The sequence below is a fragment of the Camelus dromedarius genome, chromosome X (assembly GCF_036321535.1).
Source record: "Camelus dromedarius isolate mCamDro1 chromosome X, mCamDro1.pat, whole genome shotgun sequence".
Lineage (NCBI taxonomy): Eukaryota > Metazoa > Chordata > Mammalia > Artiodactyla > Camelidae > Camelus > Camelus dromedarius.
In genome coordinates, this window is record NC_087472.1 from 34,630,948 (window position 1) to 34,657,880 (window position 26,933).

Here is a 26,933-nt window from a genome sequence, read left to right on the forward strand (position 1 = left end):
AACTAAAGCTCAGGGGGAGGTAAGTGACTTACCCAGGGTCATTCAGTTTGTAACTGGCAGAGTCAGGATGCCTCTAAACCTCAGCCTTCCAGTTCAAAAGTGCCTAGTTACTAAGTGTAGATTTGAGGGCCTGAGATTGTCAAATTGAGCCAATCAGGGGCAAGCTCTCACAAGGGATATCTTGCCACAGCTCTCAAGGATCACTTAATTACACTTAGGATCCTGTCATCTATTCATTTTTTTCTAACTTACAGTGAATCTGTGGTTTTAATATATACCTTATCCAGGAGGGGCAGTTCCATTGGATAATTGCTCTCCTATAAAGTTGAGCTTTCTTCCTTTAATTTGGCCTGAAACAGACAACTCTAGGTTGCTGTTTCTAGGTTTTCCAACTCTAGGTTGCTCCTTCATTCTCATATTGCTTTCAGCTCTTTTCTATTCAAAGTGAAGAAACCTCATCTTTTTTGGTCTGTCCTTTTCTGTGGTCCCATTTTGCCCCTAGTCCCTTGATTGTTTCTCTTGTTTTTCTCTAGATTGTCCCCAGTCTCCTTTTGCTTTTCTAGAAGTACAGTCATATTGCAGATGTAGAGACTCCTAGGATTTGTACTTGAGCCTTGCTACCTTTTGACTCCTCTCTTCAGTGATGTCTAGCATTTGATTTACTTCCTGCCTTTCTGCCTTCCTGACTTCCTGCCTCCCTCCCTCCCTCCCTCCCTTCCTCCCTTCCTCAGACATTCATTGACTATCTGCTGTATGCCAGGGATTGTCCTAGGCGATGGAGATACAGACGTTAAAAAGATGTATTTATGTCTTACACTCAAGGAGCTCATAGTTTAGCTTAGAGGGACAAACACCAAATTTGTTAAATGTTATAATAGAGGTCTGTACAGGGTCTATAGGATGCCAAAGAAGAAACAATTGATTATGCTTATAGAACCAAGGCCAGCTTTTACCAATGAACTACCATTTGAGATGAATCCTGTAAAGCCTGTTTCTTGATCTGTAAAACTGGGATGAAGGCAAGGGGAGGTTGAAGGACGACGGTAGAGTAACAGGCTTAGGAGGGCAGCCAGTCCATGGTTGGGGAGGAAGGTGGAGGACTTCAGAAGGGATGTCTCCAAGTGAGGAGTCAACAACAACACATAAGAAACTAACTGATTATCTGATGTGTTTGAAGCTATTGAAAGCTATTGTTTATTAAAAAAACATAAACCCCCAAATGGGGCAATTATTAACACTGGGGAAACTTTTTAAATGTTGTCCAAGAAAGAATCATAATATACTATGTTCTGCAGCTGTGAACAGTATTTACATAGTCATAATACTGCAAACTTTGATTTAACTTAAAACTATGCTATAACTATATTAGGAGAATGAAGCAGGATGTTAGGGGAGTGGTGTAAGAGTTAAATCTTCAACCTCTAGAGTAGGAAGCCAATAGAAAATGACAAAAGTTGAAAAAGGCAGGACATATTAGAACAAGAGTAATAGAAACATAGGGGCAATTTCCTATAGTAAACAGGACTTAGAGATGGGAAGAAGTGAAGAATGGAACTGTTGGGTTTTTATTAGAAGCCTAGTAGAACTGTTTGACTTTCTAAATAATACACATGCATTCCTTTAATCATAGAAAATTAAAAGAATGATCAGGCAGCTCAGCTAGCTTTTCATCTCAAAATGTAACATGTTCATCCTTGTTTGAAGGGAGGTGAATGGGGATGGGCCCACCTGGAAACCTAGACATGGTCTCTTGGGGACAGTACCTCAGCGCTTGAAGGTCTGGTGCTCAGCTGGATTGTCTCACACTCATTAAGTTTTTCCATGGACTGATCTAATAAACCAGATGCCCGTTTATGGAAATGGGCATATCCCTTCCCAGTGGCCAGAATGCAGGTGGCTCCTTGGTGAACATGGAATCTGTGGAAGAGAAGGTATTTAGGGACCTACTTCACCCATGCTCTGGGAAAGCCTGGTGAAATGTCCCTGCCTGTAGCAGAGGTCATTTCTCTGGTGACCAGATGGCAGCTCCATGGTGTCTCTCTCGCTGGCCATGCAAACACACACCGAAGACTCATTTCTCCAAACCCTATTGCTGAAGCAACCCCACCTCCCCCGAGTTGGCATGTTTTTTTTCTTAATGTGTGTAAACGTGAATGGGAAGGCGACATAGTCGAGCCAGTCATCTTCCTTGTCCTGCTATAAGTCCAACTGAAAGAGTTCTAGGGGTTTCCACGCTCCCAGCCTATACAAGTTGCTTTCTAATTATACGAATGCCCCAAATATTCCCACTGGTCACAGATGCACGTGGATGAGGCAGACACTGTGTTCCACTTTACTAACCAGCTGCTTATATCCTCCAGATCCAGAAGTTGGGATCGTTGTTGGGGCCTTGGTGGGTGCCTTAGTGGGTGCTGCCATTATCATCTCGGTTGTGTGCTTCGCAAGGACCAAGGCAAAGGCAAAGGGGAAGGAGAGGAAGAGAAATTCTAAAACCACCACAGAACTTGAGTAAGACCTTACTTTGTTGTCTTTGCTTGAATACAGACATTTCTCAGGCATGCCTCTTTCAGTCAACTCTTCCTAAGCACTCCTTTTAGCATAAGCTATCAGAGGTATCTTTCTGCTCACTCTCACTGCTTTTATAAAAGAACGGTGATGCTCTCATGTCCTGAGCACTATGCACCAGACTCTGTTCTAAGCATTTTATGCGAATCAATTTATTTAACTGCCACAGCAATCCTTTTAGGGCTAGGAAAATGTTTTAATATATTAACATACTTGTCCTTCTACCAATACTGATAAAATATAATTTGAAATTTTTTTTTATGGAACAGGGAGCCCATGGAAGTCCGAATACAGCCCTGCCCATAGCCCAGGCTCTTGGTCACTCTGTATATCACACACATTCATTTGTTCTCCCTCCATTTTTGTGCTTCCACAACTATGTATTGGGTACCAACTAAGTACTAAGTATTTGCTAGACAGAGTGAGTGCTAGAGATGTGCCAGAGTCATGGATTTGGCCCCCGAAGACCTTATTAGATCTTTAGACCCTTTCATCCTGACATCAGTTTTCCCACCTCTTAAACATTGGTTTCTCTCTCCTGAACTCTCTTTATATTGTTGAGACCTGTCCTTTCTGCACCCATAATGGAGACACGTGGTCTGACAGTGAGTTAGACTATCAGAAATCACAAAGTTCCCAAAGAGACTGGGAACTATGGTCGCTGAAGCTACAGAGCCTGTGGCTACAAGTGAAATGTCAAACCCTAACTTGTTCTTCCCTGCACCTTCTTCCTGCAGACCAATGACGAAGGTAAGCCAAAGTGCAGAGTGCGAGGCAATGCCAAGTGAAGATGTCATCCAACTAGAAGCAACTCTGCAGCCTTCCCTCCATGAGAATGAACCTGCTGCCACACTGGGGCCAGATCATGAGCCGATCACCGAGCCTGACCCTGCCCTGAAGCCTACCTCGGAACCTGCCTCAGGACCTGAGCTTGTCCTGGTTCCTGAGCTCGAGATCCAGCTGGAGCTGGAGCCGCAGCCGCAGCTGGAGCCTGAGCCTGAACCGGAGCCTGAGCCTGAGCCCGAGCCCGAGCCCGAGCCCGAGCCCGAGCCCGAGCCCACAATTGTAGTTGAGCCCTTGTGTGATGAGGAGAAGAGGGTGACTAAGACATAGGCTAGCAGCCTCAGTAGGAACCCATTACTGGCATCTGGGATTCAGTTGACCTAACCAATCTCTTACCCCCTCCCTTGACTCTGACCAACCATCTTCTAACAAGGTGCTCCTCCCATCAATCCAAAATAAACAGGTCAAGATAACTACTAAATAAAGGCAAGGGTTCCTGCATTACCAGAATAGAGTACTTAGTTTGATTAACATGTAAACATAACTAAGGGCAAGTGATTTTTTAACTCAGTTGAAAGTGCTGTGCAACAACACCTGTGTCTCATTTCAGAAAATCTCTATTTTTAGCTACTCTTGGACATTCCACATGCATACATGACAAGGTGGCATTAATTGGATTCAATATTATTTCTAGGATTTGTTGTTGTCAAAGCTTCCCTATTCATTTTCCCATTGACCACTAACAAAAGAATTCAACCAGCATTATCTCATAGATGGGAAAAAAATTCCTCAGAAATTCCAGAGGAAAATAAAGGGTACATATTAATTGGTACATAGCATTTAAAACTAGGTCTTAAAATTGATGCTTCATTTATCATATTAGATTTCCCAAGGAAACCACCCTGCTATTCAGTATCTGAACACGGCAAACTTCTAAAATAACCCAATTTTTAAATGCGAAATAATGTACAGGCAAACAATTCCAAATACAATTTTCCTTCAGTAACTACAAAATGTTGATATCATAGGGGATGTACAATTTAGTTTTGAATGAGCTATTATGTTGTCACACTGTCTGATGCAATCTACTTTGGAAGGGCCAGATTAGGAAACTGTTCTAAATGAACACTTAAGATCTGTTTTAGATAATCTGAGGTAATTAATCTGTTTGACTGTTGGGATAATCCACATTAAGAGAGATCATTCTTGTATAAATGCTTATTATTAATTAAAATGCACTGATATCACCTCTTCTTCACCTGTTAAAAAACTTTTCTATTGATCATATTTCATCTACATCCCATTTTGAAGCAATTTATAGGTAGACTTTTTCATTTATGTAATCAATCAGATTTTAAATCTTATTTTAAGGTTCAATAAGTAATACTCAATAAAAATCGTAATGATCCTAAGGTAAATCTTTTATAAATAATTTTATTAACATATACTTTATATACAATAAATGCACCTATTTCAAGTGTACAATTTGATGAGTTTTGACAGATGTATACACCCATGAAACCACCACAACAATCTAAATAGAGCGTTTCCATCATCCTTAAATATTTCCTGTGCCCCTTTGTGTAATGCCATCATCACCCTGGACCCAGGCAACCACTGATTTGTTTTTCATCTCAAAGGTTAACTTTGCTTTTTCTTGACCTTCATATAAATAGGATTATACAGTACTTTTTTTGTGCCTGACTTCCTTCTAAGTGAAGTCTTTAAATAAATAAATGAATTTCTTAACTTATCACATCTAGATTTTCATGTGGAGGACACTATGAAACCTTTTCTATATAGATCATACCTATAGAGTCTTTGAAGGTTTTAGGATACATTGAAATTGAAATTAATATTACACTTGTCCACAGTCATGGAGAGAAGAGACAGCAAGCTTTTACTTTATGTATTTTCTTTGATGTGTTAATTTTCAGCCAATTGCAGGGATTTTTGAAGCATCTATAATTCCATTCAGATGAAATATAATATTATGATATATGGTGTATGATGGGTTCAGGAAGCAAAATGATAAGGTTTTAAGAATGACCTAATATTTAGAGCTTAAAAGCTAAACACAACAGTGTAAAAATTTCAATTACAAGAATGCCAAAGGAACTGGAATTCACTTTCCCTTCTGCCTTTCTGATAGAGGCAAATCACAAGAAAAGAGACTAATAGTATGTAATTACTATTACATACTATTACAACACCACCTCCAAATTTCTGATGAATTGGTGCTGAGCAGGAAGGCAGGCACTCTTGGCAGTCTTATAAAACTCTGCTCTTACTAGCACTGTTTTGATCAAAATGCTGATAAATCACTGGATCAGTGGTTTTTAACCTTTTTTGAGATAATGGATCACTTTGAGAATATGCTGAAAACTCTGGACCCCTTGCCTTAGAAAAATGCTTATACACACAAAGTGACATGTACAATTTTAGATAAATTACAGACTCCCTGAATCTAAGAATAAGAACTAGTGACTTAGATAAAAACACACAAGGCACACTTACTAAATCATGCATCCTGGGGTACGTGGCTACTATGCTATATGACTCAAAATGATCTTGATGGCCTGGAAGCTGAGTTGAAATCAACAGAATTAATTTGCCAGGAACGGAGGGTATGGTGTAGATTTAAGAGTATAGAATACATTTTGCCCATGCAGAAGCCTTAGTTGGGCAAGGGTGGGAAGCAGGTGAGGTTAATCTGAAGTGATATCTTCGGATCTCTCCTTTCAGTACCCTTCCTGGCCTTCTGGCATTTTATTTTCCAAACACCGAGGATTGTCATGCACCTGATAGCTCAGTGACCCATGCAGGTCTGCATCCCTCAGGCGTGGTTCCTTTCTCAGGACCTATCTCTACCTTTGCCAGTCTTACAAAAGGTAGCCCGTTCTGTGACCTGTTCTTGGCCAGTCATGTCATTCAAGTTGATAATGGGCTAGCTCTCTTAGGAATGTTTATCTTTTAACAGGAAATTCTTGAAGACAGATAATTCTTAAATCCAGAGATACTAAATGGTGAAATTTCAAGCACTGGAACAATCCAGAGGGGCTATATTTCTGGAAGAAGACTTCTCCGCCTCTCTCAAACCAAACCATGTGGGTTACCATCTACCTACTGCACCTATTTATAAGCCCACTCTGGGTCAGTGCAATTTTTATCCCAGTCTCCTTAATCTATTAGTACATCCATAATACACCATATACTTAGGTTTGCGATGAATCCTGAGACTCTATAAAATACAGAATCATAAAATTTTGCTCACTAAATCCTACTTGGGCAGTAAAATGGGCTCCTATGTTAGATTTCCAATAAGGGAACAAAACAGTTTTTTTTTCCTGCTTACTCATCAGTGGATCAGAAAAGTAATGGAGTAATAAGTCATTACCCAAATATTCTGATAGGTTTAAGCTTCGACCAAATTCTTTCAGCTTTATTCTCATTCAGATAGGGAACTACCTGATTCATTTTGTTACAAGTTAAAATTTAAGTGGATAGTCCCAAGTAAATCCCAAACCAGTCTTGGCTTCTTAACCATTCACTTATCACAACCCAAAAAGATTTCCAGGAACTTTCCTCACCTCTTTGTTTATGCATTTAGCAACTAGGATATGCTGAAGTCAACAGAACAGTTTTGGGCTGTAGGTCCTTATTCTCCCCAGATTCATCTGTTTATTCAGTCACCCACTGGACATTTACTGAATGGCTACTATGAACCAGGTACTGTGGCTGGTGATACAATGATGAGCAGAATCAGAGCTAGCTTTTGTCCTCATGGAGTACACAGCTTTGCTAACTATGACAAGTTCTGGCATGTTACCAACAGCAGCATGCTGACTGCAGGGGAGGAAGGCTGGAATTTGTACTGCACTGTGGAGGGCCTCCCAGTTATCGTGATCTATGATAAAAAAGGGACTAATACATAGTAATTCTTGACCAACAACTAAGAAATCATGTAAATTGAGACCTCGCATGTCCTTTAGAGTTACCAAATGAGCTTTTCCTGTACTATTGTATGCTAAGTTAATCTTTGCAGCTCTTACAGTGGCCTGTAACCCAGGTTTGATGAACTTTGAGTAAGAAGAGCTAGAAAGAAGCTTCGAGATCAACAGGACTCCAATTTTTTCAATCTCAGTGCACCTGACGGTAGTAACACACACAATGGCCCACTCCTGACAACGACAGGGTGGAAGTGGGAGATGAGAATTATATTCTCGGTAGGGGAGACAGGGAGGGGTACATGTAGTTTAAAAAGCTGGGTCATTCCTGCAGAAACCCCACCCAGTCTCCAGAGGAGAATCCCTGAGTGAAGAGAGCTAAAATAATCCGCCTGAGATTTTACAAAGTCAATACTAGACCCCAAGTTCTCTGATTCCCAGTGTAATGCTCTTTCAACTGCACCAAACTACTAATTTTAATGAAACAAATCCAAGTTTTAGTAATAAAATGCTGTTTTACAATGTCTATGTGCTGTAAAACAGGTTAGACTAGGCTCTCATAAAAGGTTCAAACCAATCAATAAAGACTCAATAATCCCACTTGTCTTTGAAGCTTTGGTTTAAAAACAAAAAGAATTCAGAGAAGATAATGAAGGTTCCAGGAAACCAAAAACCAAACCAAAAAACCCCGTGAAAACCCAAACGCCAGAAGTGTAAAGAAAAGCATAGTGTTTGGTGGGCAGGGTGTTAACAACTAATGGGTTATTATCAAAATGCCACAGTACCTTCCATTTGGGCTACTGTTTTGAGTAGAAGCAGAGAGAAAATAGATCTGGATCCAGGAAAGCTAGATTTCAGTAGCTCTAGATCTGGGTGTTTGCTCATTTGTAAGATGGAGATAATTTCTGCTTTCTTAAAAGGCTACAATGGAGAATGGATATAAAAGTTTATGAAGTATTGTACAACTATGCTATTGTAGAACCCATGTCTACTGATAATTGATTTAGCATTCTTTTTTCTCTCAATCAGGGATTCTTAACCTTTCGGGAAGTCACAGATTCCACTGAGAATCTGATGAAAGCTACAGAACCCTCTTCCCAGAAAAACGCACAAATTTCTGCATTCAATTTTAGGCAGTCAATAGAACTGTGAGGCTGGAGCCATACACCCCAAAGTAAGGAGCTCCCACACTATATGAAACTTGATGACAGAAGGATTTGGGGGCTTGATATTGTAACAGGATATGGAAACAGAAAGCAGAAGACACTGCCATGTAATGAAATCAGTGTAGTTGGTACAGTTAAACTGGGAAATCAAAACACTGGGGTCATACAGTTAAATTGTTAAGTCAAAGGTTACGAAGTAAAATGCAGAATTATCTTGAATTTATAGAACATCACTGAAACTGTGGATTCTCTCCAACAGATACTTAAGAATGTAAATTTTTTTCCACTCTTCCATTTACCATCTTATATTCTCAGTTAAGCTTTACAATTAAAATTGTCATCTTTCTTAAGTTTATTTTGAAAGTAACTATAAAACCTGCTGACCTTGAATCAGCTTTGTCTTTTTTGGGTTTCCTAAAGGGAACAGATAATAATCTGATCAATATCTGAGGCCATCAATATCCTTAAATTTACACAAATCAGTGATTCAAATGTTGTTAAGCCACTTCATTTAAAATGCCAATAGCCTACAGGTTACCTGAAGCTTGGTTCCATTTGTACTGTTTATTAAAGAACGAAGATGAGTTTTCTTTTACATTCGCAAAGCCTATTACCTCAGACAAAACTCAGTATTTATGAATGCCTTCAGTCCTAACAGGCCCTATTAGACACAATTTTGCTCTCTGATAACACTAAAAAACACTGGAAAGAAATTATTTCCCCAGTCATCAATTCTATTCCTGGCACTCAATAAACATAGTTCCATAAGAACATGCTTCCCCGATTAGTAACAATAAAGATCGGCACTCAAAAAAAGGGTTTGCATATCAACAACACAGTTTGTGTTCACAAAACTCATTTTAGATACTGGTCATTAAGTCTCTGACCCAAAATTAATCGAAGTTTGTGGGCTCACTTGGATTACTTATTTCAAGCAAATGTGCCCATAAAATTCAAATTAAAAAAATAATTTGAAGAGTCACTTGGAGTTCATTAGATTTTATGACTAGTAATCATTTAAAATGTTTCCCTAAATTGAGATCAAGTTTACACTTATTAATTAATTTTCTTCTGCTCCACATTTAATTAGCAATTCAGGAAATTACTGTTTTTAAAGATTTTTAGCTGCAGTTCAAGCTTCACTAATTTTATTGCCTTTAGAGCTACCAAAACCCAAGAAGTGTCTTTATAAAAGATTTAAAGCCTTGAGTGGGCATCTAACTGATTTGAAAGAAAAATTAGGAGATTCTCTCAATGTTTTATTTTTTTAGTTTCTGAAATAAAAGTCAAAATACATTTTTGTTACATATCATGGTAACAAGCTTGACATTCTATTCAATTCAGGATGACTTAATATAGGTACTTTAAAACCTCATTTTTAAAAATAATACATTTCATTTTGGAGGGAAATAGTTCATTAAAAAGATACATGGGTACACAAGCTATTCTTTTTCATTATTTTAGTGTTTATGAATACCAGACTTGGAAAGCATGCTCTCCAACTGAAAATTTGGTCCTCAAAATACATACGTATTCCTCCTATAACAAAAACAAATTAAACCATACTGTTGAAAAAAACCGGAAATATTTGGCATAGGCCTCTGAGTGAGATTGATAAACAAGTTAGGATGTGTTTCAACTAAACAGAAGAACATTCTAGAGTCCACCTAGAAACATTTGGCAGAACAACTGGCCTGGTACTACCTCAGAGTTGTTCTGCCTCAGAGGGGGATAAAGGGTGCACGGCAGGGTGCAGAAGACTCACAATAGCCACAGAATCACTTACTCAAAGTTAACCAAAATTCAATATAGAGTAATACACAACAATAGTAGAACAATCTCAACAAGTTATTCAATGCCTGGAAAGCAAGTTGTAAGCGTAGAACAAATACCTCAGCAGGAACAATATTCAACATGTTTATAGGACTCTGAAGATGAAAAAGCTTCATCATTGATAGATGATGTTTTGTGCACAAGTACATCAGTTTCCAGGACATTAGGGGACAACCACAAAAGATACAAAGTAAGACTAAATCCAAGCTGCTTAACTTTCCACCATTCTCTTGAGTATTAAACCCAGACCACCTTTGGCCACTTGCAGAGGTGTCTTTTCTTCTTTATTCTCAATGTAAATACTTGCTCCTTGGGACACCAGCAGTTTTGCTTCTTCCACTCTCTCCTCATCACAGGCTAAGTGTCTGAAATCAAGGACCACAAAAACCGATTAATCATTTGCAATTCTATGTAATGGACAGGATTTCCTGATAGGTAGTCAAACTGCATACTATTAGGTAGTGTAATATTGGAAAGTTATTTAAGCAGGAAAGGAAAATCAATTTGCATGGGGAAAAATGTTTATAAGTTAAAATTCAGTGGAATAGCCTTATAGTACCAGATCATAAATCACAATTCTGGTCCTACTACAACAGAGGGGATCTACATGCCAGCCTAAGGAACCACTTTCTTATTTTATGGAGATTAGTAGTTTACACCAAACACGTGCAATAATTCTGGGCTAGAACTTAGAAGAGCTTCAATTCATAATCTGCTAATAGCAATTTGTGTGGTTTAAATTTTGGAAAAGCAGTTTAAAAATTTTTATGTCATCTGATCCTTATAGCCACCTCATAAGTTAGCAAGGTATTATCATCACCATTTTACAGTTGAAATTGTGACAGAGGTTAAAGTCCCTGCCAACGATGACATGGCTGAGCAGTAAGTGAGGGGAAACACTGTCAGGCACTTAAAGTTTACCAGGTAAGGTATTAGACACTTAACATGTAATTTTACTTAAGCCTCACAACAATCTAGTGAAGAAGGAATTATTATCCTCGTATTATAACTAAGGAAATTAGGTTCAGGAAAGTCAAGTAACTTCAAGTAACTTAATGTAAGTATTTAATATAGTTGCTAAGTGGCTAAGTTTGGATTGGGTAATAGCATCTAGCTATTCCTAAAACCTAGGCTCTTCCAGGACCCTATACTGCCTGATTCCTAAATTTCCTCCAGGCCACCCTGCCTTTCTTGTTATGGAGAAAGAGCTAAAATATGCATGTCTTTCTAAACAGAGTCACTCAGAACTACAGAAAAGATTTTTAAAACTAAAAGTTAAGAAAACAATACTTTTAAAAAACCCTGAATCCTATTTTGGACTAAAAAGAAGATTGATAGAATTTCTTGTTCAAAAAAGTCACCATTCAATAAGGAAGAAAAATGGCCAAGTTCTACAGAAAAAATACCAAGTTAGAGGACAGCTTCAGGTCATACATGAAATCAATTCCAGATGGATTTGAGTTAAATGAAAAACAATAACCAAACCAATGCAATGTTTAAAAAAAAACCCTACATTAAAATATGGGTGAATATTTAACTAATTTCAGGGTAAGGAAGCACTTTCTAGCCCTGAGGGGAGATGAACAGGTTTGACTATGTAGACATTAAAAACTTCTGTTGTTTCACAAAAAAAAAATCATAAACAACATGAAAAGACAAACTGGGAAAAATATTTTCCACTAACATGGCAGAAGGTTAATATTTGTACTATGTCAAGTCAAGGGCATGTAAAAAAAATCAGTAAAAAAATATATTAATTTCCCAAAAGGAAACAGAGAAAGGGACACAAAAAATTACAGTTTAGAGAAGAAATGTAATTAGTCATAGGCATTAAAAATGTTTAGCTCCACTGATAATAAAAAATGTAAATTACAACTCTGTAACACTATTTTTCCTATAAGAAAAGGGCATTTTCAGTGTTGGTGAGGGGGTGATAGGCACTCTCAAACTGGTGTTGGGAGGGTACAATGATGAAACTCCTCTGGAAGCAATCTGACAATCCATAGCAATAGTCTTAAAATGTGTGTGTCTGTTGACCCAGCAATTCTAGTTCTAGGAGTCTATACTAAGATAATAATTAGGAATATGGCCAAAGATTGTTGTATAGAGTTGGTCAGTGTAGCCTTATTTATAATAGTGGAAAACTCAGGAAAGTTTAAATATATATTAATAGAGGAATTATTAAATTATGGCACATCCATAAAATGGAATTGTGTATAGCCATTGAAAACGTTTTAGAAATATTTATTAACATTGGAAAATGCTGACAATATACTATGAGGTGAAAAGAACAAGATATAAAACTACATATACAGTATGGTCCCAATTAAAAAAAAGTGTATGTAAAGTATGTACATCTGCAAATAAAAGACAGGGAGGAAATGCATAAAAATGTCATCAGTGGTTATTTCTGCATGGCAAGATGATAGACGTTTTGAATTTTTATCTTTATACTTTTGTGTACTTTCTAAATTTTTTCCATAAACATGTATTACATTTATAAGTAGACTAAAAAAAGAAATGATGTGTAAGAATTAGTGCAAGAGGGCTGATGTCAGGTAGAATACAAATGACTGCTACTTGTCACTTACAGAGGAGTGTTACCCTCAGTGTCTTGGATGTTTGTGGATGCTTTGTAGTACAGAAGGATATGAATCATCTTCAAGTTACCCTTGGCTGCTGCCCGGTGCATTGCTGTAGCCTCATAATGGTCCTTAGCATCTGGATTAGCCCCGCCTTCTAGTAACATGACAGCAATCTGGGAAGATGGAGAACATGATGCAGAAATCTATTTGTGTTTGTGTATTGGTTCAGAACACAAAAGAAGTATCCTAGGAATGGAATCCTACCTCATGCCTGTTTTTGGAAGCTGCATAATGTAGGGGAGTACAGCCATTCTGATTGACAGCATTCACTTGAGCACCTTTTCCCAGAAGGGCTTTTACAATCTCATCCCGGCCAGCAGAAGCAGCAATATGAAGAGGAGACCAACCTGCCTGTAAAAGAGGCGGGAAGAACAAAAAACATGGAGAAAAGGCACAGGGATTAATGCTAACATTTAGGCATTTACAAAGAGCTGAGTGCGAATGGTTTTAAAAAATTATACTGTCTCTTTTTCCCTTATTAAGTATTGCAGGACATCTGGAAACCAGATGTATACAGAGGAAAAGAAAAGCACCCATAATCCTGTAACATGGAGATAATACATAAGTTTAATTCTAAGGTGTTTTAAAATTGGGATCATGGGATATCAAGTTCCGAGAGTTGCATTTTCCACAATTTCCACTTACTATGTTGTAAGCATTTTTCTATGTCATTCTTTGGAATTATAACTTTATTGGTTGCATATTATTTTATTATGTGGATATACCTGCTGTATTCAACTGTTCCTCAATTAAATTGTTTTTCTTTGCCATTAGAAATATTACTTCATTGAGCATCCTTAAAAAGGAATCTATCTACAAAAGTTTCCATCCTAATTCTTCACAAGTCTTACCCTAATATAACCAATACCATTACACTAAATCTCTACATAATGAAAAAAGATATCTAGGCTCTCATTATTCAGGTAATATTCACCAAAAAAAATTTCCCACATAATAAAAAAAGGGTTTGCAGACTCTTAGGGGTCATTGTAATAAGCCTCTATCGGCATGTTTATCTTAAATTACAGGGTATGAGCGGCAAAATGAACATTCTGAAATAATGCAACCACTAGTCCCGTATTTGGTAACTGGGGTCACACTGTAACTTCCTAGTCATAAAGGTCAAAATTTGTTTGTGAGCTTAATACTCAGGCTTCAGTAAACACCAGTCTGGAGTCTAAAGATAACTGGGAATTTATCAACTCTGCCTAGTACTCACATCATCTTTATCATTCACTGGCACTCCAAGTTGCAGCAAGAATTCAACAATTTCTGTATGTCCAGCTGAGCATGCCCAATGCAATGCAGTTCTGCTGTCCTACACGGGAAACAGAGAAGCAGTAAGATCAACATTCTTGAAGAGAAATCAAAGAACTAAGGTGAGAAAGCAGAAAGAAATTAATATTGGAGCCAGCAAACCTACAGTTTGGAAACAAGAAATGGAGAGCACTGGATCCTCAGGTAGGTAACCTTAAAATAAATTGTATTACTTAGTAGAGAGACCAAGGTTTTAGTAACATGGAGAGAATACACTGATGAATGTAGGCAATTCTGAGCAGAATAAAGCCATGAAAGCAATAGAGCAAAAAAACTGATTTCAGTGCTTTGGCAGCAATAGACCTTTGGCTATTTACATTATTTATATACTTTTATGTCAGACACTGTGCTAAGTGTTCACGTATCATCTCCTGTAATCCTCATGATCCCATACAGAGGACATTATCCCCATTTTACAGATGAGGAAACTAATATTCCTCAGGGTAAGCAACTTGTCCAAGCTTACAAATCTAGTCAATGGTGAAGTTGGGACACAAACCCCTGTATGTCTGCTCTGAATTTTCCAGATGCTCTAGAAAGAACAAATGAATCTTATGCGAAAGAAATGTTCATAAACTAGTTGAAATTATCTATCTAACCACTTAAAAACATATAACACACAGCATTAGAAAGCAATATTACTTTAAAAAAATAATAAGCTAGGAGTTAGTCATGTTTCTCAAAGGGACTCTTTTTTTTTTTTTGCAGTGACTGTTACATTTCTTAGCCCTATGTAAAAGAAAATGGTATTTTAAACTTTATTAAAAAAATTTCAAACTCATAAAATAGAGGGAATATAATATAAACCCATATGCCTATCACCTACATTTATAAATATTTTGCCATATTTGCTTCATCTGGTTTTTCCCTTGATGAGATTTTAAAAAATAAATCTTAAATATCCTGACTTTTCATCCCTAAATATTTGAGTATCTAAAAAAAATTTCCTAAATCTAAAAAATTAACACTAACTCTTTTATAACATTAAATACCCAGTCTGTATTCAGATTTCCCCAACTGTCCCCCAAATGTCTTTTTGCAGTTGTCTTGTTTCAATCAGGATCCATAGGAGGTCGGTAAGTTACAATTGTTTGCTATGCTTCTTAAGTCTTTTGATCTTAAATAGCTTCTCCCTTTTTTATGCCACTGACTTGATGAAGAATGGTTATAAATATGATTAAACTTTAATATAGTTAGATTAAATCAAAAGCATTAAATATTACCAGACCAAAATGAAGGTAAACTAGGCAAAGGTATTTTCAATTTTGAATAATAAAGGAAAGTTCTAGGAAAAAAGTCTCCTGACTTCTAGTTTTCTTCCCAAAGACAAAAAATGGGGAGTTTAAAGTATGTGACACTCACTAGTGCTTAGCACGGTGCTTGTCAAATAGCAGGCCGTCTACAAATATGTGTTGGCTTACTGGGGGCACCGTGAATCTTTCTAGAAACTCAGGGTGAAAGCAGGAGGGTTCCTTTGAGCGGGAAGGCAGAAAGAAACACTGCCTAAGGTCCACTCACTTCTGTTCTGCCTCTGCCTAGAATACCCGTTCATCTCTCAGGGATACCCTACTTATCCTTCTAGATAAAACCCAACCGTCCCTCCTTTGCAACGCCTTTTCAATTATGACAGCATTCGGCTTTCTTAAGCGAGATTAAATCAAGTCCTTCCATTATACGTTCTGAAAGCACCACGTCAACTTCCCTCCCGAGTATTTAGCACAATCGGACATATAATTTGGGATTATTTTATTAACATTTGTTCCTTCCACTCGATTGCATCCCCAGCTCCCAGTAAATTGCCCGGCACAGAAGAGGCGTTCAGTTACATTTCACACGTGTTCCATCGGGGGGAAAATCACTAATAAAAGCAAAGAAACCCATTTTTAAAAAACCAGAACCTTTCCTTCTCACAGATATTTTAAAGACTGGGCATATCTGAGAAATGCGCTAAACGTTCTAGAAATACCCAAAATGCAGCGAGCTAAGTACTGGGCCAAAAACAAAACAAAAACAAAACATTGGCGGTTTGCGGGGCTAGCTCCGGCAGCCCGATCCCGAGTCCTGAGGTGACCCCGGGTATGGATGGGGCGGTGGGGGCGGGGATCTGGCCCTCTCGGAACCGGCCTACCCCTGGGCTGGGCCGGGCCGCCACGTTGGGCTCCGTCGCCACCTCCTGCGGAGAGGCCCCAGCGCTGCTTTACCTGGTCAGTCCTAGTAGCCAGGGATTTATCGGCCAGGATCCTCTCCTTCAACTCCTCCAGCTTCCCGCTGTAGGCCAGGTTGCAGACCATTAAATTAGACACACACCCCTCCATTTCGCCTTCCCAGGATCTCCAGGAAGCCAGACCAACGACCTCCTCACGTCGCCGGCTCCGACTGCCAATCAAAAGAGCCGGTAGAGCTTCACCAATCACCGGCCTCCCTCACTCTTTTGCTTGTCTCATCGCAGGGCGCCTCTGGGAGTTGCAGTTTGAGCGCAGCTCCGGACGGGGAGGCGCCTTCGCCGCTCCCTCCGACTCTGCTTCTTGCAGCGCGGAACTACGAGCCCCAGGGTCACTTGCGGCCGCCGTAGTCAAGTGGCCGGTGGAATTGGCCCAGGATGACAGCTGGAGAATGGAGTCAGGTACGGGGAGCGGCTTCGTGTGGAACCGGGGTGGGTGGTCGCTGCTGGGGCATTGAGTCGGTGACGCGAAACGGGTGCGGGGTCATGGCAAGAGAGTTATAGGAACCTAAAAGTCCTGTTCCCCGGGGGCCCTGACCTGCAGTGGTAAGCGGAAGGGAAAACAGTAGAAGCTGAGTACTACCTCCTGGGCTCAAACCGGTACTTGTGGCTACCCTCCCCCTCGCTGCTGCCGCGAAAGGAATGAAAAGAAGTGGAGGTTAATTATTCTGACATCTCGGCGGAGTGGCATCAGGGCAGAATTCTGTCACAGTAATGATAGCATATGACAGTAAGATGATGTGCCGGGGTGATGCCAAAGGCAGGGTGTGATGCCATAGGAGCCACTTGATATCTAAGAGATCTCGGTGAGTTCATGGCCTGGTGACATCACAGCTTGATAAGGATCATCTTGACACTGTGGTATGGTGTTGGCTCTTTAATATCATGATAATAACGATGACATCGAGGCTTTGTTAGGTTAAGTTAATATTAAGTTAATAGTGTTTCTATTTATGGAAATCCTAAATAGTGCCATAGGAGAAGAGATGCAAGGCTTCTCCTTTATAGGGCATATCCAGAAGAGCATCATGCCAAAACTAGGTAATGATAAGAATACACTCAAGAAAGAGACTGATTATGTTTATATTTATCCTGTTATAGTGTAGAACAGGGTTCTGTAAAGCACCAGATAGTAAATATTTCAGATTTTGGGGCCATTTTGAATGGATGTGAAATGGTGTCTCATTGTTGTTCTGATTTGTATTTCCTTAATGACTAGTGATGATGAACATCTTTGTTTACTTATTAGCTATTCATGTATCTTTTCCATTTTTAAATTGAGTTGTTGTCTTTATTGTCTTTTTATTATTGAATTGTAAGAATTATTTATAACTTCTCCATTCCCACCACTTACTACATAAAGTTTGAACAGCTGGCCTGAATACCCTTTGCGATTGGTTTTTCATTATTCGCAGGTGTGATCTGTTTATGTGGTTAATTGCAAGCAATTCACACTAGCCTTTTGCCTGGTTTAAGATGAGACATTTTAATCTGTGGCTGTCATTTTTTAAAGCACAAGTTTAGATCCTACAGATAGAAATGTCCTTGGTATTGTATGTCACTGGACTGTACAAATCTTCCCCACTTAAAATCTCTCTCTTCATGAAACTGGCATATTGTTATAGGTTGTTGTAATAAAACATTTTACTTACTTGATCCGGGGGTTTTTGCTTCCACACTCTTGTTTCTGAGTTATTTGCTTTATAAGTGGTATATTTTTTTAACGTGTTATTATAAATAATAGAAGATTCATAAGAGGTTGCAAAAAGAGTATAGAAAGGCTCCACCTACTCTTCATCCAGTTTACCCCATCATTACATTTCACATAATTATAATACAATATTAAAACTAGGAAATTGACATTGAAATTGTAACCAAGCAGGAACCTGTGGGGCCTTCCCAGGACAGACCCCTCCCCCATATCTTCTGCTGTAGCTCCTCTCTGAAGTACCCAGATCATAGTATCTCCTGTATATTTCCTGAGTTTTTCAGATGCTAAAAACCACCATCAAATGGAGGAAATTAACAATTTGATGATCATGAGCACCTGGCCCCCAGACCGTCTGGCGCCTGGGGGTTGATATTGTTGACCGCCCTGTTACCTCAGCATCAACCAATCAGAGAATTGTGCACAAGTTGTTCACAGTCCCCCTCCCTTACCTGGCCTTTAAATATGCTTTGGGGATTTGGGGGTTTTCTTGGGTATGAGTCACCCCGTCCTCCTTGCTTGGCCCTGCAGTAAACCTTTCTCTACTCCAGACTCCAATGTTTTGGTTTGTTTGCCCTCACAATGCGTCAGGCACACGAACTTACATTCAGTAACAGAGTGATGTGTGTGTGCAGTTGTGTTATTTTATAGCTTGTGTAGATTTGTGCAACCATAACTGCAATCAAGATACAGAAATATTCCTTCACTAGAAAGCTACCAGTTCATAGTCACACCTACCACTTACCCTCACCATCCAGAACCCCTGCTAAATACCAATTTGTTTTCCTTCTCTATAATTTTGTCATTTTGAGAATTTTAGATAAATGAAATCGTAAAGAATGTGACTTTTTCCAGTTTTTCCACTTTGTATAATGACATTGAGATCCACTCAAACTGATATCTGTATCAATAGTCTGTTCTTTTTTATTGCTGAGAAATATTTCATGCTATGGGTGTACTATACAGTTTGTTTAACCACCCACCGAATGAGGAACATTTGGTTGTTTCCAGTTTGGGGCTATTACAAATAAAACTGTGAAAAACATTTGAGGATAAGATTTTGTGTAGACATAAACTTTCATTTGTCTGAGATAACTGCCCAGGAGAGTAATGGCTGGGTCATATGGTAAATGTATGTTTAGTTTTTAAAGAAGCTTTTCCAGAGTGGTTATATAGCATTTTTACACTCCCAACGGCAGTCATCGTATAAGAGATCCAGTTTCTTTGCATCCTTGCCATATTGTCATTGTCATTGTGTTTTATTTTAGCCATTCTGATAAGTGCATCATAGTGATATCTTTATTGTGGTTTTATTTGCATTTCTCTAATGGCTAATGATGGTCAGTATCTTTTCATGTGTTTATTTGCCATCCCTATATATTCTTCAATGCAAGGTCTCTGTATTCTTTGCCCATTTTCTTTAAAATTAAAAAAAATTATTGAGGTGACATTGGTTTGTAACATTATATGTTTCATGTATACATTGTTTCTACTTCAACATACACTACAGATTGCTCATCACCAAAAATCTAGTTTCTATCTATCACCATCCAGTTGACCCCCTTTACCCATTTTGCCCTCCCTCTGCCCCTTTCCTTCTTGTAACCACTACTCTGTTCTCTGTATCTACCTGTTTGTTTTTGCTTGGTTTGTTCATTTATTTTGTTTGTCTTTATTTTCCACATATGAGTGGAGTCATACAGTATTTGTCTTTCTCTGACTTATTTCACTTGGCATAATACCCTCAAGTTCTATCCATGCTGTTGCAAATCCTTTGTCCGTTTTATAATTGCATTGTTTGGGGGTGTTTTGTTTTTACCTGTTCAATTTTGAGAGTTCTTTTTATATTCTAGATACAATTTCTTTGTCACATATGTAGCTTGCAAATATTTTTCTACCAATCTGTGGCTTGTCTTTTCATCTTATTAATAGGATTTTTCATGGAGCAAGAGCTTTTAATTTTGATGATGTCCACATTATTGATTTTTTTTATGGATTGTGCGTTTGTTGTTATGTCTAACAACTCTTCACCAAGCCTTAGGTCTTAAAGATTTTTTGTAGATTTTCTTCTAAAGTTTTTTAGTTATATTTTACATTTAAGTCAGTGATCCATTTTGAGGCAATTTTTGTATTCAGTGTGAGGTTTAGGTAGAGGTTAATTTTTAAGCTATGGATTTCCAATGGCTTCAGTTCCATTGAATTGCTTCTGTACTGTAGTAGAAAATGAGTATGCTGTACTGGTATAGGCCTATTTCAGATTCTCTGTTCTGATTTATTGACCTGTGTGTCTGTCCCTTTGCCATATCACACAGTCTTGATTACTATAGCTCTGTAATAAGTTTTAAAATTGCATAGAGTGATACCTCCTGTTTTATTGTTCTTTCAAATTGTTTATTTCCCTTTCTCTGTACATTTTAAAACAAGCATGGCTATATCTAAAAAAATTGCTAGGATGTTTATAAAAATTGTATAAGACCTGTATATTAAGGGGAGAACTGATATCTTTACTATGTTGCTTCCAGTTCATGAACAGGGTATGTCTCTCTATTCAGATCTTTTATTTCTTTTGTTAGCATTGTGTGGTTTTCAGCATTGTGTAGTTTTCAGATACAAGTCCTATATATGTTTTGTTAGAATTATAACTATTTCCTTTTTTGAGTGACTGTTAATAATATTGTATTTTAAATTTTGGTTTCCATGTGTTCATTGCTAGTATATAGTAATACAACTGATTTTGGTATGACAATCTTGTACTCTACAATGTTGCTGGATTTACAGATTAAGTTCTAGAGGATTTTTGTTAGTGTTGATTTCTTGGGATTTTCTTTGAAGACCATCTTGTCATCTGCAAATAAGGACAGTGGTATTTCTTTCTTTCTACTCTGTATGCCTTTCATTTCCTATTCTTCTCTTATTGTTCTGGTGCAGAATCCCAGTACTATGTTTAATAGCCGTTGTAAGAGCTAAACCTTTGCCTTGTTTCCAGTCATAGGGAGAAAGCAGTCAGTCTCTCAGCATTAAATGTGATGTTAGCTGTAATGTTTTGGGGTAGATACTCTTTTTAAGTTGAGGCAATTCCCCCTTAATTCCTAGTTTTCTGAGGATTTTTTTTTTATCATGAATGAACGTTGCATTTAGTCAAACAGCTTTTTAGATATCCATGTGACCATGTGAATTTTTTAATTTGCAATCTTTCTGATTCATTTTCAAATATTGAACCGATCTTGCATCCCTGGAATAAACCCACTTGTACATAGTGTATAAATTTGTTTACACATTGCTGAATTATATTTGCCAATATTTTGTTAAGAATTTTTGTGTCTCTATTTATGAATGATATTGACTTGTTATTTAATTTTTGGTACTTTCTTTGTCTGATTTTGGTATCACTGAAATATTGGCCCTATAATAAGAGTTGGGAAGTATTCCCTCTTCTATTTTCTGGAAGAGACTGTGTAATAGTGGTATTAATTTTCCTTTAAGTGGTTGGTAGAATTCTCCAGTGTAACCAATTGGACCTGGAGATTTCTTTCTGTTTTTTTTTTTTTGGAATTTTAAAAGTACAGATTAATTTCCTTAATAGTTATAGGGGTACTCAAATTTTCTATTTCATATTGGGTGTTTGTGTGTATTTTACAAGGAATTGCTCCAGTTTATCAAAATTGTAAAATGTGTGTAGATTTGATTGTAGTATTCCCTTTACCCTTTTGGTGTTTGCAGAGTCTCTAGTGATATCCCCTCTCATTCTGATATTAATCATTTGTGTCTTCTGTCTTTTTTATTTATCTTGCTAGAGGTTTGTCTATTTTACTGATCTTTTCAAAGAACCAGGTCTTTATTTCACTGTTCTCTTAATTTTTAGTTTTCAATCTCATTGATTTCTGTTCTTAAATGTGTATTTCCTTCCTTCTACTTGCTTTGTGTTTATTTTACTCTTGTCTTTTTAGTTTTTTTAAAGATGGAAAGTTAGATTTTTTTAATTTGAGACTTTTCCTCTTTTCTAAGGTAAGCATTTAGTGCTATAAATTTCCCACTCCGCAGTGGTTTAGCTGCATGACTTACATTTTTTTTTTATTGTGGTAAAAAATACATAATATGAGATCTATCCTCTTAAAATTTTAAGTCCACATTACAGTATTGTTAACTATAAGCACAATGTTGTTTTCATCTTGCATGACTGAAACTCTATACCCATTGAATAGCAACTCCCCATTTCCCCCTCCCCCTAGTCCCTGGCAACCACCATTCTACTTTCAGTTTCTATGAGTTTGACTACTTTAGATACCTCATTTGGGTGGAATGATGCAGTATTTGATCTTCTGTGACTGGCTATTTCACTTAGCACAATGTCCTCAAGTTTCCATCCATGTTGTAGCATATGACAGGATTTCCTTTTTATATGGCAGACTAATACATATATATATATATATATATATATATATATATATATATATACACACACACATACACACACTACATATGCCACATTTTTTATCCATTCATTCATTGGTGGACATTTAGGTTATTTCTACTTCTTGGCTATTGTGAATAATGCTGCAGTGGACATGGGAGTGCAAATATCTCTTCAAAATCCTGATTTGAGTTCTTTTGGATAAATACCCAGAAATGATATTTCTGGATTATATAGTAGTTCTATTTTGAATTTTTTCAAGAGCTTCTATACTGTTTTCCATAACAGTGGCATCATTTTACATTCCCACTAGCAGCATAGGAGGGTTCCATTTCTCTACATTCTTGCCAACACTTGTTATCTTTTTTTTTTTTTAAATAGCCATCCTAACAGGAATGAGATGATATCTAATTGTGGTTTTAATTTGCATTTCTCTGATGATCAGTGATGGTTAGCACTTTTTTCATATAACTGTTGGCCATGTGAATGTCTTCTTTGCAGAGATGTCTATTTAAGTCCTTTGACAATTTAAAAATATAGTTATTATTATTTTTTGCTACTGTGTTGTAGGAGTTCCTTATATATTTTAGATATTAACCCCTGTCACAAATATGGTTTGGAAGTATTTCCTCCAACATAGAATATATCCTATGTTGGAGGAAATATTTCTGTTGATTGTTTTCTTTGCTGTGCAGAAACTTTTTATTTGACATAATCCCTCCTGTCTGGTTTTTTTTTTTTTTTTTTTTGGTTGCCTGTGCTTTTGGTGTATATCCAAGAAGTCATTGCCAAGACCAATGTCTTAAGGTTTTTTTTCCCTGGGTTTTCTTGTAGGTGTTTTATAGTTTTAGGTCTTATATTGAAGGCTTTAATTTTGAGTTTATTTTTGTGTGTGGTGTAATAAGATAAGTTTCCAGTTTCATTCTTTTGCATGTGGGTATGCAGTTTGCCCAATGCCATTTGTAGAAGTGACTCCTCTCACCCATTATGTACTCTTGGCACCTTGTTGGAGTTCATTTGATCATATGTGTGTGAATTTATTTCTGGGTACTGTGTTTTATTCCATTATCCATATGTTCGTTTTTATGCCAATACTATTCTGTTTTGACTACTATAACTTTGTAATATGTTTTGAAATTAGGATGTGTGAGGCCTCTAGCTTTGTTCTTTGTTCTTAAGATTATTTTGGCTATTTGGGGTTCTTTGTGGTTCTACATGAATTTTAGGATTGCTTTGTTCTGTTTCTGTAAAAATGCCATTGACATTTTGATAGGGATCACATTGAATATGTAGATTGATTTGGATAGTGTGGACATTTGGATAATATTGTTTTCCAGTCCATTAACATAGATTGTCTTTCCATTTATTTGTACCTTTAAATTCTTTTCAGCAATGTTTTGTAATTTTCAGTGTACAAGAGTTTCACTTCCTTGGTTTATTCCTAGATATGTTATTCTTTTTGATGCTATTTTAAATACGATTGGTTTCTAAGTTTCCTTTTCAGATAGTTCATTGTTAGCATATAGAAATATAGCTGATTTTTGTATGTTGATTTTGTATCCTGTAAAGACTTAATCATTAGAGTGTATACTGAATTCATTTATTAGTTCTCACAATTTTTGTGGAGTCTTTGTGGATTCATCAGGTCCTGGGCTTTTTCTTTGTTGGAAGCTTTTTGATTACTGAGTCAATCTCTTTGCTAGTTATAATTCTGTTCAGATTTTCTATTTCTTCATGATTCAATTTTGATAAGTTATATATTTCTAGGAATTTATCCATTTCTTCTAGGTTATCCAGTTTGTTGGTATACGATTATTCATAGTAGTCTCCAATAATCCTTTTAATTTCTGTGGCATTCATTATAATGCCTCTTTCATTTTTGATTTTATTTATCTGAGAATTCTCTTTTTTTAGCTAATGGAACTAGATTTGATTTGTTAATTTTGATGATCTTTTTATAAACCCAGCTCTTAGTATCATTGATTTTTTTTCCATTCTCTGTTTTTTTTTATTTCTGCTCTAACCTTAATTATTTTCTTTCTTCTACTAACTTTGGACTTAATATGTTCCTCTTTTTCTAGTTCCTTGAAGTGTAATGTTAGACTGTTCATTTGAAAACTTTCTTCTCTTTTAATGTAGGCATTTATCACTATAAACTTTCCTCTTAGTACTGCTGTTGCTGCAATTTCATAAGTTTTAGTATGTTACATTTTCATTTTCATTTGTATCAAGATATTTTTCAGTTTCCCTTTTGATTTCTTCATGACTCATTGGTTGTTCAAGAGTGTTTTTAAATTTCCACATATTTGTGAATTTTCCAGTTTTTCTCTTGCCATTAATTTCCAATTTCATTCCATTGTGGTTGGAAAATATAGTTGGTATGATCTCAGTCTGTTAAAATTTGTTAAGACTTGTTTTGTGACCTAATGTGATCTATTCTGGAGAATGTTCTGTGTGCACTTGAGAAGAACATGTATTTTGCTGCTACTGGGTTAATGTTCTATATGTCTGTTAGATTCATATAGTGTTGCTCAAATATTTTGTTTTCTTGTTGATCTTCTGTCTGAATTTTCTCTCCATTATTAAGAGTGACATGTTGAAATCCCCTCCTACTATCGTGTTACTGTCTTTATCTCCCTTCAGTCTTGTCAGTGTTTGCTTCATATATTTGAGTCCTTTGATGCTGAGTGCTTTATATTTATAATTGTTATAACTTACTAATGAATTGGCTTTTTATCATTACATAATGTTTTCCTTTGTCTTTTTGACAGTTTTTTTTAACTTAAAGTCTATTTTGTTTGATATAAATATAATCATGCCTACTCTCTTTTGGTTACACTTTGCATGAAATATCTTTTTCCATACTTTTACATTCAGCTTACATGTGTCCTTAAATCTAAAATGAGTCTCTTGTAGACAGCATATAGCTGGATTTTGTCTTTTTATCCATCAGCCACTTTATACCTTTTGATTGGGAAACTTAATTCATTTTTATTTAAAGTAGTTAGTGATAGGGAAGGACCTACCATTGCCATTTTATTATTTTCTTTCTGTCTTGTACCTTTTTGGTCTCTTTTTTCATTCCTTGCTGTCTTCCTTTCTTTCATTGATTTTTTTTTTTAGTGACATGCTTTGATTCCTTTCTCATTTTCTTTTGTGTCTATTCTATAGGTATTTTCTTTGTGGTTACCATGGGGCTCATGTAAAACATACTACAGATATAATCATTTATTTAAACTTGTAACAACAACTTCAATTACATACAAATATTCTGTACTTTTTACTTCTCCCCCCAACACATCTTATGTTATCAATATCACAAATTACATCTTTTTATATTGTGTATCCATGAACATTTTTATAGTTATAGTCATTTTTTAACTTTTGTCATACCAGAATTTGAATGATTCACTCATCACTGTTACAGTATTCAGTGTTCTGTATTTGTCTATATATTTACTTTTACAAGTGACCTTTATACTTTCCTATGTGTTCATGTTTCTGTTTAGTGTCTTTTCGTTTCAGCTTGAAGGGCTCTCTTTAGAATTTCTTGTAGGACAGATCTAGTAGCAATGAACTGCCTCAGCTTTTTTATCTGGAAATGTCTATTTTTCCTTCATTTTTGAAGAATAATTTTCCTGGCTATAGTATTCTTGTTGGGCATGTTTTTCCTTCAGCATTTTGAATGTCTCATCCCACTTCCTTCTGGCCTACAATGTTTCTGCTGAGAAATCCACTGGTAGTCTTAATGGGAGTTCCCTTGTCTTGAGGAGTTACTTTTCTCTGGCTGCTTTCAAAATTCTGTCTTTAAATTTTTGACAATTTGATTATAACATGTCTTAATGTCAGTGTCTTTGGGTTCTCGTTGAAGTCCACTGGGCTTCTGAAACTGCATGTCCGTTTTCTTCCCTGGATTGTGAAAGTTTTCAGCCGTTATTTCTTCAAATAAATTTTCTGCCCCTTTCTCTTTCTTCTCCTTCTAGGAGTCCCAAAATGCATATCTTGGTCCATTTAATCATATCCCATAAGTCTCTTAGACTTTCTTCTCTCTTATTCATTCTTTTTGTTTGTTTCACTGACTGGATAGTTTCAAATGACCTGTCTTTGAGTTATTGGTTATTCTTCTTACTCAAATCTGCTGTTGAACCCTTCTAGTGAATTTTTCAGTTGAGTTATTATATTCTTCAACTACAAATTTTCTGCTTGGTGCACTTAAAAATATTTTGTCTCTTTGTTGATATTCTCATTTTATTCATACACCATTTTCCTGAGCTCTTAGATCGGTGGTTATTTTGAATTCTTTGTCAGGTGATTTATGTGTCTTCATTTCTTTAGGA

At 36.8% G+C, this 26,933-nt stretch overlaps 3 protein-coding genes across 7 annotated transcripts in view; 2 read left to right on the forward strand and 1 right to left on the reverse strand.

The window, feature by feature from the left end:
• VSIG1 (V-set and immunoglobulin domain containing 1) overlaps positions 1-5,041 on the forward strand; it is a 31,200-nt gene extending 26,159 nt beyond the window's left edge. The window contains exons 6-7 of the mRNA XM_031445556.2: positions 2,361-2,508; positions 3,303-5,041. Coding sequence (XP_031301416.2) covers positions 2,361-2,508; positions 3,303-3,678 — 524 coding nt within the window. The 3' untranslated portion in view covers positions 3,679-5,041. The remainder of the gene's footprint in view (positions 1-2,360; positions 2,509-3,302) is intronic.
• Positions 5,042-9,699: 4,658 nt separating this feature from the next.
• PSMD10 (proteasome 26S subunit, non-ATPase 10) lies at positions 9,700-16,631 on the reverse strand. Of its 2 annotated transcripts, none has more exons than XM_010987556.2 (5): positions 16,458-16,631; positions 14,159-14,257; positions 13,144-13,290; positions 12,965-13,052; positions 9,700-10,659 (listed from the first exon to the last, which is right to left on the reverse strand). In XM_010987556.2, the coding sequence occupies exons 1-5, from the start codon at positions 16,569-16,571 to the stop codon at positions 10,652-10,654; spliced, it is 456 nt and encodes a 151-aa protein (XP_010985858.1). In that variant the 5' UTR covers positions 16,572-16,631; the 3' UTR covers positions 9,700-10,651. The 2 variants fall into 2 exon arrangements, with proteins under 2 accessions (XP_010985858.1, XP_010985857.1); XM_010987555.3 differs by having other exon boundaries at positions 12,886-13,052.
• Positions 16,632-16,724: 93 nt separating this feature from the next.
• The window catches only part of ATG4A (autophagy related 4A cysteine peptidase), a 52,847-nt gene continuing 42,638 nt past the window's right edge, over positions 16,725-26,933 (forward strand). The window contains exon 1 of one of the 4 annotated variants that reach the window (XM_031445551.2): positions 16,725-16,879. In XM_031445551.2, coding sequence (XP_031301411.1) covers positions 16,870-16,879 — 10 coding nt within the window. In that variant the 5' untranslated portion in view covers positions 16,725-16,869. The remainder of the gene's footprint in view (positions 16,880-26,933) is intronic. The other 3 variants (XM_031445553.2, XM_064482923.1, XM_064482922.1) reach the window with 3 other exon arrangements.

Coding starts and splice junctions, on each gene's coding strand:
- PSMD10 (XM_010987555.3), bottom strand. CDS start 16,571: ATGGAGGGGTGTGTGTCTAATTTAATGGTCTGCAACCTGGCCTACAGC. Junction 14,258..16,457: donor TGGCTACTAGGACTGACCAG/GTAAAGCAGCGC, acceptor TTTCCCGTGTAG/GACAGCAGAACTGCATTGCA. Junction 13,291..14,158: donor CAGTGAATGATAAAGATGAT/GTGAGTACTAGG, acceptor CCTCTTTTACAG/GCAGGTTGGTCTCCTCTTCA.